This window comes from Rhincodon typus, chromosome 20, assembly GCF_021869965.1.
Source record: "Rhincodon typus isolate 14 chromosome 20, sRhiTyp1.1, whole genome shotgun sequence".
NCBI classification, from domain to species: domain Eukaryota; kingdom Metazoa; phylum Chordata; class Chondrichthyes; order Orectolobiformes; family Rhincodontidae; genus Rhincodon; species Rhincodon typus.
The window spans coordinates 26,065,589-26,078,405 of NC_063351.1; the positions used below are offsets into that span (position 1 = coordinate 26,065,589).

Here is a 12,817-nt window from a genome sequence, read left to right on the forward strand (position 1 = left end):
TATCACTATTTCAAAGAAGAGCAGAGTGTTATCTCTGGCATCTTAACCAATTTTTATCCCTCAGTTAAGATTGTCAAAATCACATTGTTATTTGTGGACTCTTGCTGAGTGCAAATTGGCTATATTGTTTCTTACATTATAGCACATACTAAACAATGACTCCGCTTCCACTGTTTTCTGAGGAAGGGTGTTTCAAAGATCTCAAAGGAAAAATTCTCACCTCCATATTAAACGAAAGGCTCCTAAATTTTAAACTGCAACCCCTAGTTCTCCAAAAGTGGAAATATCCTTTGAGCATACATATGGTCAAGACATCTCAGTGTCTCGTATGTCTCAATAGGATCACTTTTTATTCTTCTAAACCCAATGGGATGTAGGCCCAACCCTCCATATCCCAGGTATCAGTTAAATGAACCTTCTCTGACCTGTCTTAACTCATCTATAGCCTTTCATTCTGCAAAAGAGAGGCTTGTCTTACTTTTCCCTGCAACTCCTGCCAAAAGTAAGGAGACTAAAAATGCATACAGCTCTCTAGATATGGTCTCACAAATATCCTGTATAATTGTAGCAAGAGGTCCCTTCCTTTATACATCACTTTCTTTGCAATAAATGACAATGTTCTAAATGCCTTCTGAATAACTTGTCGTACCTACATATTAACTTTGTGATTCATGGACCAGGACCCGCCAGATCTCTCTGTACCACACCTCTGCAATCTTTCACCACTTTAATAAAATGCTGCTTTTATATTCTTCTTGCCAAAGTGAACAAGTTCACATTTTCCCCCATTAAAAGAAAATTCACCATATTCCTATTGGACCATAGTGTTGCTCTCTCACTAGAGAGTGACAAAACTGTAGGTGGTTTAACTTGAGGATCACCATGCATCAGATGAGGGGAGAGATTGAGGAATATCCTTCATGGTAACTTGAGTTGGTCATTCTCCTGCTGGCCCTCATAAACTAAGTCTTTTATAAATCAAGCTATCTCAGCCTTCAAGATATTCAATGACACAGATTTCACCACTGTCTTTAGAAGAGAATTCCACAGCTTAACAATCCTCATCTCTATCTTAAGTAGAAGAACTAATTTAAACCAAGTCCCATAGTTCTAAAGTAAACATTATCACATACTTTAACCCCCCCTCGCAATCTTACATGTTTCAGTAAGATTACCTCTCATTCTACTGAAATCCAATGAATAGAGGCCCAATCTCCTCAAAGTATATTCAAAAGATAAACTTTCTCTTAGGCATCAACCTTGTGGACAGACTCTGAACTGCTTCCAAAGCAGATGTGTCTTTTCTCAAGTAAGGAGACTGGAACATTATTTTTATTATTAGTTAATGGGATACAAGTGCCATTGGTTGCCCATCTATAACTGCCCTCAAAGTGGAGGAAATGAGCTGCCTTCCTAAACCACTGCAGTCCTTGGGATGTAAGTACACCCACGATGCTCTTACTCTGTACTGTGTGTGTGTAGCAGGATTTCTCTATTTTTATACTCAATCTTCTTCGCAATAAAGGCCAAAGTTCTATTTGCTTTCCAGATTACTTGCTGTATTTACATGTCAACATTTAGTAATTCATATACAAGAACACTCAGATTCCTCTTTACTGCAGCCTTAGTTTATTTTCATTTAAATAATATTCTGTTTTTCCATTCTCCCTGCGAGTGGTGACCTAATTTTCAATCATTATATTTTGTTTGCCAAATTTTTGCCCACCCACTCAACATATCTAGATCCCATGTTATGTTCACTTCATAATTTGCTTTTCTACCTAACTAGCATGTAAATATGGCTACAATAGTCAGTTCCTTTATGCAAGTAACAAATCTAAATTGTAAATAATTGAGGCTCTAGCACTGATCTCTGTTGCATTCACTTTTTTTTTTTTAAGTTTACCAACCTCAAAAATGAACCATTTAACTGACTGTTTACTGCTAACCAAACAATTCTCTATCCATGCTGATACATCACCACTAACACCATGACCTCTTGTGCTATAACCTCTTATATGGAGCCTTAACAAATCCCTTTTGGAAATCCAAATACATTGCATCTACTGGTTCCCCTTTATCCACCTTGTTTACAAAATACTAAAAGAATACTAACAAATTGTCCAAACAATTTCCATTCACAAGGCCACATTTTCTCTACCCGTGTATTACCATTTTCTAAATGTCTTCATAATAATGGCTTCTAGCAATTTCTCAATGGCAGAAATGTTAGACTAACCACTCATTAGTTCCTACTTGGTCTCTTCTTTCTGAATACAGGTGTTATTATTATCACTTTCCAACCAAAAGAAAAATAGTCTTAAGGGACAAACATGTAATTTAGCTACATATTTGCTTTTTATGTACTTGTATAAGCTTTTACTATTCAAGTTTACCTTTCTTGCTGATTTTCTCTCACACGTAATTCTCCAGTTTACCATGATAAAGAATGTTGGTGAAAAGCAATACAGGGAGAAATAAGAAACATTAAAGATTAAAATAAAAAGTCCTTGTCCTGTTGGAATGGTGGCTACAAATTAGATTATTGAGAGAATGGTTGTGCTATCTTCCTACACTGAAATCTGGAAAATGCCAGTTTAAATTTCTCACTCCCTCTCCTTCAAGACAGATCTTCAAACTCATTTCATTCAACAAACATTTGAATAATACTAATTCTAATTCTAATTCTAATATCAATTTCACCTTTAACTTGGCGTTCATTATTTATTATCCTTAAGTTGCTTTGAAACAATTTCGAGATGACAATATAGTTCAAAGATAACACCTCATGACTAGGTAAACCACAACCGCCACTCACCACGGCCTCTGCAGACGACTGCTTCGCCCCCCTCAAACATTAGAGCCCGCCCCTTTCCTAGACCACCCCTAAATCCAGACCACGCCCCTTTCCCAAACACCATCCTCATAGAGCGGATAGCACCGCCCACTTCCCTCCAAACTCCGCGCCTCGGCCCAGGCTCCGCCTCCTACCAAAGAGAAAATAAAAGGCTCGATGCCTCTCCCCTCTCCTACGGGTACCATCCATCACAAAGCGAAGCGCCCCGCCCCCTCACCGTGCCGGGCGCAGCACCAACCAACAAAGCCCCGCCCCTTTAGCACCAGGCCCCGCCCCCTCACCCATCTAAACCCCACCCCTCATAGCGTGGTGCGCTCCGCACCTATCCCCCAAGCCCCGCCCCATCCCTGGGCTCACCACCCCACGGGACGAAAAGACTCATTTCCCCATCCCCTGGCATGCAATCCCCACGGTGCTAAACACTGACACACCACTCCCGGGCTCTATTTCCCGCTTCCCAATTCCTGGCACACCACCCCCACCGGGTTCATGACCCCAGGCTCCTTCCTCTAATGTGTGCCGTGGTGATGGCGGTGCAGGTTCATCGCTTGTCCCACATTGCTTTTCACGTGCGCGATAGCGAGCGCCTGGCGCGTGACCTCTCCCGCCGGTTCCGTTTCCAGTTGTGCGGCGCGCGGGTGACGAAGGGAGCCAAGCAGCTCGCTCTGAGAAGAGGCTCCGCCGTTTTCCTGGTGAACGAGAGCCGGTTCGGCGAGTGTTCGGTGCCCGGGGGTCTCCTGTACGATGTGGTTCCGGGGGCCCAGGCGGTGGATAGCGCCTGTAACATCTCCTTTGAAGTGAAGGATGTGGAGCGGGCGACGCTGCGGCTGGACCGCCTGGGCTGTCAGGTCGTTGTACCGCCGAGGCCGGTGGAGAATGAGCTGGGCTGGGTCACCTACTCGGTGGTGCGATCGGTGGTGGGCAACATCTCTCACACTCTGATCGACCGGAGCGGTTACCGTGGGGAATTCCTGCCCGGCTTCGTGCCGCCGCCATGTCCCGGCGACGGGGCTGAAGAGCGGGAGGTAGCCAGGGGGCCGGTAGCCATCAGCCATTTCGACCACATCACCTATGCGTGTCCCCGGCGGCAGAGCGCCCACATCATGGACTGGTACCGCCGCTGCTTCGGCTTCCAGCGCTTCCTCGTCAACCGGTCAGTGCAGGGCTTTCTTTATTTACTTTGGCAAAGAAAGAGCAGCTTCCAACTATCCTTCACCTCTGGCTAGCTAAATTAGAAATGCAGAGGCCGTTATTTCGACAATCTTACTTCGTAAGCGCCCATTGATATGTCAGCACTGCTAGTCTTAACTGCAGAACGGACCTTCTTTTCGCCCCTTCCTCCTCGTTACAGCATAAAAATTATAACTTTCCAGCTCTTTTCAGTTATGCAGGGCTTAACACATTAGAGATAGTAGGAACTGCAGATGCTGGAGAATCTGAGATAACAAGGTCTGGAGCTGGATGAATACAGCAGGCCAAGCAGCATCAGAGGAGCCGGAAGGCCGACGTTTCGGGTCTAGACCCTTCTTCAGGAAAAAAAAAATTATCTCTTAACACTTTAGCTCTGTTTTGTCTCTATCGAAACTGTCAGACTTGAGTTTTCCAACATTTTGCTTTTATTAACTTTCAAGAGTCACTTACCGAAGTAGTAGCAATTTACAAATGAACAGTTGAATCTGCGGATGCTAACTGGCTCCCAGCCCATTGTAAAGATTGAGACGTTTCTGATAATCTCCTCTACTGTTTAAGCATTGATCTTTACAGATATTCTGTTGCTGCCTGTGTTATGGAATCTACTCTGGGCGGTTTCCATAGCACTGAGTAGATTCATTGTCATTTCATTAATTTGAACTGTGATGGTTTTGATTTTCTTGAGTTTTCAGAAGTGAAGATCTAAATGATGGTTATGTCATTGAAGGAGATAACATTGGTCTGCGCTTAACTGCAATGGAGTACTGGAAATGCAGTGAGATTGGCATGTCCATGCCTAAAATCGAAGAGAAGAAATTGGATTGCAAATTTGTGATAGCTGAGCCTTTAGCCAATCAAGGTGCAGTGCTATTTATAGTATAGCTGCCTGAATAATGGTCGCAGCCTTAACATACTTGTGTTTATTATATGTGTACATATAATTATCATTATCATTGCTTTCAAAGTGGGGATGAATTTGTTCTTCATAACCTTTTAATGTTAATTTTAGACTTTTCATTGAACAAAGATTTAATACGACCTTTAATTTTCTTTACTTATGTGAGCCATCAACAGTAATGGCCAATGGTAAGGTCAGCAATTTTACTAAATCATAGGGCTGCTCTCTCAGCAGAGAGAGACAGACAGACAAATGGTGTGGTTTAACCTGAGGGTCACTATGACTCGGGTAAGTGGAGATGTTGAGAAGGAGTGTCTGTCATGGTAACCTCAGCCAGTGTGGGAGTTGAACCTATGTTGTTGGTGTCACTCTGCATTATAAAGCAGCTGTCTAGTCAACCCAGCTAATGGAGCTTTGCTAGCTGTGCTGTGCCTGTAGCAATAACTATGTGGACTGCAGCAGTTCAAGAAGACAGCTCATCACCTCGAAGGCATCTAGGGATGATCAATAAATACTGATTGAGCCAGCAATGTCCTTATCCTGTGAATAAAGATTAACAAAAGCCCACCGGAACAGGCAAGTAGGGAATTAATTTAGTTTGCTATACAAAAAACAGCACTTTGAACATTTCTTTAATGCTGCACTGAAGTGCCAACTTCTTGTTTTCAAGCCTTACAGCTTTGTTAACTCACAGCATTTCCATTTGGACAAGTGTGTACAAGGCCAAGATAGAAAGATTTTTAATCAATAAGGGAATCAAAGGGCATGGGGATAAGACAGGAAAGTGGAGTTGCATATTATGAGATCTCTCACAATCTCATTGAATGGTAGAGCAGACCCAAGGGCTGAATGGACTATTCTTCCTGTTACGTCTTCTATTTTACTATTGATGTATTATATGTTACTTCTGATCCAAAAGTATCAAATTATGGAAACATGAGCTAGCGTGGTGATCAAGTAAGCTGTGTAGCTGAAGCAATTCTATCTCTAAAGTGGGTATTGTGAGGTCTTCTTTTGAGTACTAATACAATTTCATACAACTTAACTCCAAAAAGACCTCCTTTTAAATGAGGCAAATAGGACTACAAGATTTATTGCCTATCCTAGTTTACCCTATAAAGCTGTTGATGGACTGTCTTCTTGAACCATAGTCTGTGAGCTAAAGCTCTTTCAATGCTATTGGGTAAAGCGTCTCACGACTTTGACCTCAACGATGAAGGAATATGTCATGGTGGGGATGATGCATAGCTTTGAGGTTGTATTTCCTTGCATTGGCTACCCTTGTTTTCTCCAAATGCTAGCTGGTGAGGTCTTGCTGCAGAAGTTTTCGTGACATGCTACAGCACATTATGTAGGTAGTTTACATTGAAGCCATGCTAATTGCACTGGTAGGAGGAAATAGATATTTAAGCTGTTGGCTGGAGAGGACTACTTTATCTCAGATGCTAGTATGCATTTTGAGTGTCACATCCATACAAGCAAATAGATAGTATTAAGTCACACTCCTGATTTCTGCCCTTACGATGATTTAGAAAATCTGCAAGATCAGAAGGTGTGCCATTTGATATACAATGTCTAGCCTCTGACTTATTATGGTAGCAAGAGCTTTTATGTAGTTGGTGGTGGTGTCCTTCAGTGGACGAATTGCCAACATAATATTCTGTTGATATGAATAATCACACACACTTGGAAACCTGACAGATTTTAAATATTAGAAAAGGTAAATGGTGTCTTCCTTCCAGATTTTTCAGCTTTAAATTTCTAACTTCAGAGAGATGATTCAGTACATCTATGTGAAGAAGATTAAACAGACAGCTCAATTTCCAGTTAAGAGATTTCATCAGTGAAAATAAATAGTGTAATCTATGACAAACTTGTTTCAGATCCTTTGGCTGGAAATGAACATACACTATCACAAGGGATAGGGCGTAACTACAGACTTGATGTGGGCCACATCATGGAGAATCAAATTTTAAAATATTTTCTTTCCTTTTCCTTCTGCTTGCCTATGCCAAACAGCTTTTAGAATTCCTACAGAGTCCCTATTAAGCCCATCAAGTCCACACCGAATGTCTGAAGAGCTCACCCAGATACACCCCATCCCCATATTTCCCATGCTAATCCATCTAGCCTGCACATCCCTGGGCAACTTAGCATACCAATCCATCTAACCTGCACAGCTTTGGACTGTAGGAGGAAACCGAAACACCCAGAGCAAAATCCCACAGACGTGGGGAGAATGTGCAAACTCCACACAATTTCCTGAGGGCAGAATCGAGACTGGGTCCCTGGCACTGTGAGGCGGCAGTGCTAACCACAGAACCTCTGTGCTGCCCTAAATATAAACTGCATTATGATCTTGTATTCTGGTAATTAATATCAATGGTATTTAACAGTTGGGTGAATGTAATACTCCTATGTAGATATGTATAATCTTTTAGAGAAAGTGCTCCAACATTTGTTTCTTACTTTCTACCACCCCACCTTTCTAACAGGTTTTTGCATCTGACCATTACAATCCAAATGCTTCCATGCCAGTTCTCACCTAATATGATACGGGCCAGTATCATTTCTCTATTCAATACCCTGACCTTTCGGTGCTGTCAAATTTTAAGATCCTGTTCTCCCAGCCCTTTGTATGCTTGCTTTTCCTAGTGCTTGACTACACTCTCAAATTACAAGCTACTGACACCTCTCATGCTATGCATAGTTCCTTTTAGCTATCTAGGCAGTCTGATTGTCATCTTCCCGTATTCTGGGATTTAAATAAATCAAGATAAATTGAAAGTTAAGCTGAATTTTAATTTTAATTTTAATTTTTCATTGATTTGGCTTCAATGCAGAAAGGAATAATTGAATGCAAGACCAAAAATATCACTTGCTGTTCCTACAATAATCTAAAATTGTCAAATTGACTTATTAATCACTGTGAATGAGTAGATACAACAAATCTGTTGTCACTGTTACACAAAGTGCATCTGGAATTAACTGCATTCCGCAATGTTTGAAAATTTTTCGTGATCTTTTCGTTTGCAATAAATTTCTAAACGATAAAATGAGGACAGCAGTTATTGCTACAAGTTTAGTACAGCTCAGTGATTTATAAATCAATGTAAGGAACATGAAAATATGTTGGATATCTTTTACAAATAATTTGTTTGTGTTTTAGGTAAAAATCAAATCGACACATTTTTAGAACAGCACAATGGAGCTGGGATACAGCATGTGGGCTTGTACACGACTGACATTGTTTCAACTTGCAAATTCCTTGCAGATGCTGGAGTTGAGTTTTTCTGTCCACCTTCTGCATATTACACTGAGGTACTGCAGCAGTGCTAGTTCAACAGCTTTGATCTGTCCAGTAAATAAAATTGAATTGCTATATCAAAAGGCAATAATTAAAAATAGTAATACTATTGTCTGCCTAAAACTAACTCTGGTGCTGAAGCAGCTAATGACAATGTTACCTTTAGTATTCTGGCTTATTTTTGTGACTTTCAACTGAGTGTATATGATGGTTTGGATTTGTACTGACTGTCTAGTACATCACTAACTGATGCCTCTGCCTTCTTTACAATCCCGAGAGCATCAGAGGCCGAGGGGTGATCTTATAGAAGTTTATAAAATCACGAGGGGCATACGGTGAATGTCCAAGGTCTTTTTCCCCAGGGTTGTTAAATCCAAAACTAGAAGGCATAGGTTTAAGGTGAGTGGGGAATGATTTAAAAGGCACCGATGGGGCAACTTTTTCATGGAGAGGGTGGTGCATATATGGAATGAGCTGCCAGTGGAAGTGGTGGAGGCTGGTACAATTACACCATTTAATAGGCATCTGGATGGGTATATGAATAGGAAGGGTTTAGAGGGATATGGGCCAAATGCTGGCAAATGGGACTACATTAATTTAGGATATCTTGTTGGCATGGACGAGTTGGACTGAAGGGTCTGTTTCCATGCTATACAGTTCTATAACTCCAAGTCTTCAGTATTAACTTTGAGGGAGCCAGAGTTCTTTGATCACCCGGATTGCCAGTGACAGTGAGGTCGCACTACTTATCCCCTAGTTACGGAATGAACACAAAAGAAGATTTTATAATTACAGAACCTCATTCCTTTAGAATTTACTTATTTTTGAATTTTTTTAAAAACTTAAACTTAAAGATTGTCTCTTGTAAATCTCTCACCTTTTCTGATCTTACAATGAATTATATAAATAATAACAGACTGTAAACCTGCTCACTTGTACAGCATTCAGCATGGTGTTGCTTCTGTGTGATTCCTACTGTCTGATTGGTTGAAGAGCCGTATTGATGATTACCTTGTTCTCACACTGTAGATGCCTTGGAAAGGTTGTAGTGCTGAAAATGATCACCAAGCATCACAAGCTTTGTGGGTTGCTGCAAGTATTGCTTTGCTGCTGACTGCCAAATCCAGATCAATTTGCCTTCACAATCCAGAATGTCAAATTCACGTGTAGTATGTTGTCTTAATTTTGTTTGCATTCCCATTAATCATGAATTATGCTGGCAAGATCAAATGAAATGCAGATAGAAAAAATGTTTGCATTAAGCAGCTTCTGAATATTAACAGTCTTTTTCAAAATAGGTGAAAATCTGGTGTGAAACATAAACCATTCCCCAATCTATTTTAAATGTACTGTCCTACAACATGCAAAGACCACCACAGCTTTCTCATGCATAAGTATCTGCATCCTGCATATGATAGCAACAGGAAAGTAGTGGAACAATACTAATGTTCTTGAGACACAACATTGGATTTCCTTCTGTTGCTTTGAATTTCTTCATAACTCTGCACTTAACCATCTTTTCTGTATTCTTCCTTTATTGAGGAACAAGTGACCTGTAGGTGCTATAAATACTGAATCTTACGGACCGCTAGTTTGATAATTTTCAAAAGCTGGGAATATTCACTAATTTAGAAACTAGCTTTTTTGCAAAAAATAATTTTCTGACCTACTCTTAAATACATTCAACAGAATTAACTGGAAACTGTTTCTGCTTTGTTTTAGCCCCATTCTCAACATTTTGTTCTTGTGTCTAGTATCTGTAGTCAAAAATCTAAACTGTAAACAATCTGTAAAAAGTCATGTTTCTTTCACAGACAGAAAAATGGCAGGAGATCATGAAAGCAGGACAAGATCCAGAGTTGCTTGCGCAGTACAATATTCTTCTGGATTCTGATGTGGATGATGAGCATTGTAAAGGAGAAGCCAAATGTCAGGGACCAGCTAATAAAAGGTTTTCTGTGAGCCAAACATTTCAGGAAACTTTCTGGACAAGTCAGTCTGTATAATTAAATGAAGCATGGAAAGCAATAATTCAAGTGCTTTCTGATTTTCATCTTGGGCCAAAAGTTAATTGTGGGTAACCTCCTAAATAAACTCGATACTTCTGCCCTCAGGAAGCTGCAAGAATGGCATTAGGACATACTTGGGCTCTGCTCAATTCTTCCCTGTAAGTTCTGATCACACATTGCTTCCCAGGTCAGCAACACCTCTGGTTTTTAAAATTCTTATTTTTGTTTTCAACTCCAACCAACCCTTATCTCTCCATATCACTGCAACTTCAGCCGCATGTAAAAAATTTTGAAATTTCTCCACTCCTCCATTCTGACCTCTTGTGCAGCTCTTTTTTAATATCTCCGTTATTGATGACCATACTTCTAGCTACCTGTACACTAAACTTGGAATTCCCTTCTTTTTCCTCTCCAGCCCACTACCTCTTCTTTCTTTCTGATGCTCCAGTTTTTGGTCTTCTAGTATTTCCTTATGTGACTCAGTATAAAATTTTGTTTGATAACAGTGAAGTATGTTGACACATTTTACTACATTAACGACACTACAGAAATGAAAGTGGTTTTGGCAGCAATTGGGATCTTAAAATATGTTTTAAATTGTCATTTGATACATTTGCAACCTGTAGTCCCTTAATCAGGTGTCTGAAAAATAAAGTTTTTTTTCAGTTGAATTCCTGGGAGGGAACTTCAACTTACCTTCTGTGTTAACTTAAAAAAAGGACTGTATTTTTGAGCAGAGACCAAATACTTGCCTATCCATCTGATTTTTAAAACAGTGTATGTATAATCTGTGATGTTTTTGTCATATTGTCTCAGCATTCTCTCATTTTAAAATTTATATTCACGTTTACGACGGAAATTTTGTACATAGTCAAGTTATGAGTAATGCACTGCCTGTGGTGAAGCTGGACGAGCTCTCTGAACAGTAGTCTGTGCCATCATTTTTTGTTTTTGGAGAAACTTAATATTGAAGCTTTTGTTAATCATTTAATTTTTCAAAGATTACTTAACAAAAAAGTGTAACTTTTAAAATTCTGTTCATAAGAGTGTCACACTAATAAGCAAGTAAGCCATTTTGAGGACAATCCAACTTCCCCTTTACCTAAGTTGCTAATTTTTGTCATCTAAGAAGCTTTTACAGTTGAAGTTTTTAATCGAGCAATGTTTAGCATTGGATGATTGCTGGCAATCTGTTTCCCAGCCCAATGGTCAACCATAGAATCAGTGTTCTTCCCTGCAGTTCCATCTGAATCTTGGTACAATTAACACAGCTGGAGCCTGTTCTTAGTATTTTTTGTGTGTGTGAGTGTAGCCCTATTGTTTGTACTTCCTTCCTAAGCTACTCCTGTGTACGTACTTCTACCTGGTTGCAGAGCACTGTTGTCCTTAGTACGTGATGTTGAAATCAAACCTTTGATTTATTTTATATTAAATACTGCAAGAGATAAATTAATTTTTATGTATCTTTATAACTAAAATATTTGTTTTATTGCAGATACCTAATGCAAACATTCACAAAACCAATTTTTTCTGAAGAGACATTTTTCCTTGAGCTTATTGAACGAAAGGGTGCATCAGGATTTGGAGAAGGAAACATCCGTGCACTGTGGAAATCTGTTCAGATTTGCATTGACCAGCAGGAGGACAAAAAATTGTGAAAAAGAATTATCGGCTAAGAATGGGCAGGCTAATGATGCTAACAGCTGAAAACTACTACATTGGAGGGGAGTCCTTTGGACAAAATGCTATCTTCTGACATCCAGTTTGTACTAGCTGCCTTACACAGAAATAAAATGTCCTGCATAAATGCACTGAAGCAGAAAGACTGAAGCTTCTAAAACATTTCATCCTTACCATTAAATTTTCAAGGGCCGCATGAATATTCTTTTCTGGATTTAATGTTTTCTTTTGCCCTCAATTTTGCAAAATGCAGAAATTCCCTAACTGTCCTTTCCCTTCCACACTGCTCACTGGAGTGAGCTACACTGCATCTTGTTTTTTGTCTTTTTGTTTTGCTGAGATTCTGTAATGATTGGATTAAGGTCAGCCACGTGGACCTCATAGAATGAGTTTCTTAGGGCTGTTAACCTGGTCCAATCACGGAGCCCTAGCTCGCTGACAGAAACAGGAGTGTCAGGTATTCTGTTCACTCCAGGATCTGGCTCAGCTAGCTGGATCAGTGTCATGAACTATGAACAAGTAAATAAAGGGTGACTTGGTAACGAGATACTGGCCTCCGTGGAGTTATTTCAGTAGCGACGAGAGAAAAACACCCCATAAGAGATTCAGTCACAACAGTTGTCTTTGAGTTGTGGTGAGTATTTCTGGCATCATGCCACTATTTGGGAAGCTTGACTCATTTGATCCTGCCATTGCAAACTGGGCCCAGTGGGTGGAAAGAATGTTGTTTTTCCTGGGCAAATGACATTAGGGCAGATAAAAGATGAATTACCATGCTGACAGCTTGTGGACCTGCAGCTTTTTCGATTATTAGGAGCCTAACTTTCTTTAAGGCACCAGATAGTAAAACCTTTAAAGAGTTGATGGATTTAGCT

The 12,817-nt window shown here is 40.1% G+C and overlaps 1 protein-coding gene across 3 annotated transcripts; it reads left to right on the plus strand.

Moving 5' to 3' along the window:
* Positions 1-3,184: 3,184 nt before the first annotated feature.
* On the plus strand, positions 3,185-12,489 carry hpdl (4-hydroxyphenylpyruvate dioxygenase-like). 3 transcript variants are annotated; one of them, XM_048608983.1, is made up of 5 exons: positions 3,185-4,010; positions 4,741-4,907; positions 8,116-8,267; positions 10,068-10,211; positions 11,758-12,489. In XM_048608983.1, the coding sequence occupies exons 1-5, from the start codon at positions 3,370-3,372 to the stop codon at positions 11,794-11,796; spliced, it is 1,143 nt and encodes a 380-aa protein (XP_048464940.1). In that variant the 5' UTR covers positions 3,185-3,369; the 3' UTR covers positions 11,797-12,489. The 3 variants fall into 3 exon arrangements, with proteins under 3 accessions (XP_048464940.1, XP_048464937.1, XP_048464939.1); XM_048608980.1 differs by having other exon boundaries at positions 10,068-10,204; XM_048608982.1 differs by having other exon boundaries at positions 8,221-8,267; positions 10,068-10,204.
* Positions 12,490-12,817: the final 328 nt, after the last annotated feature.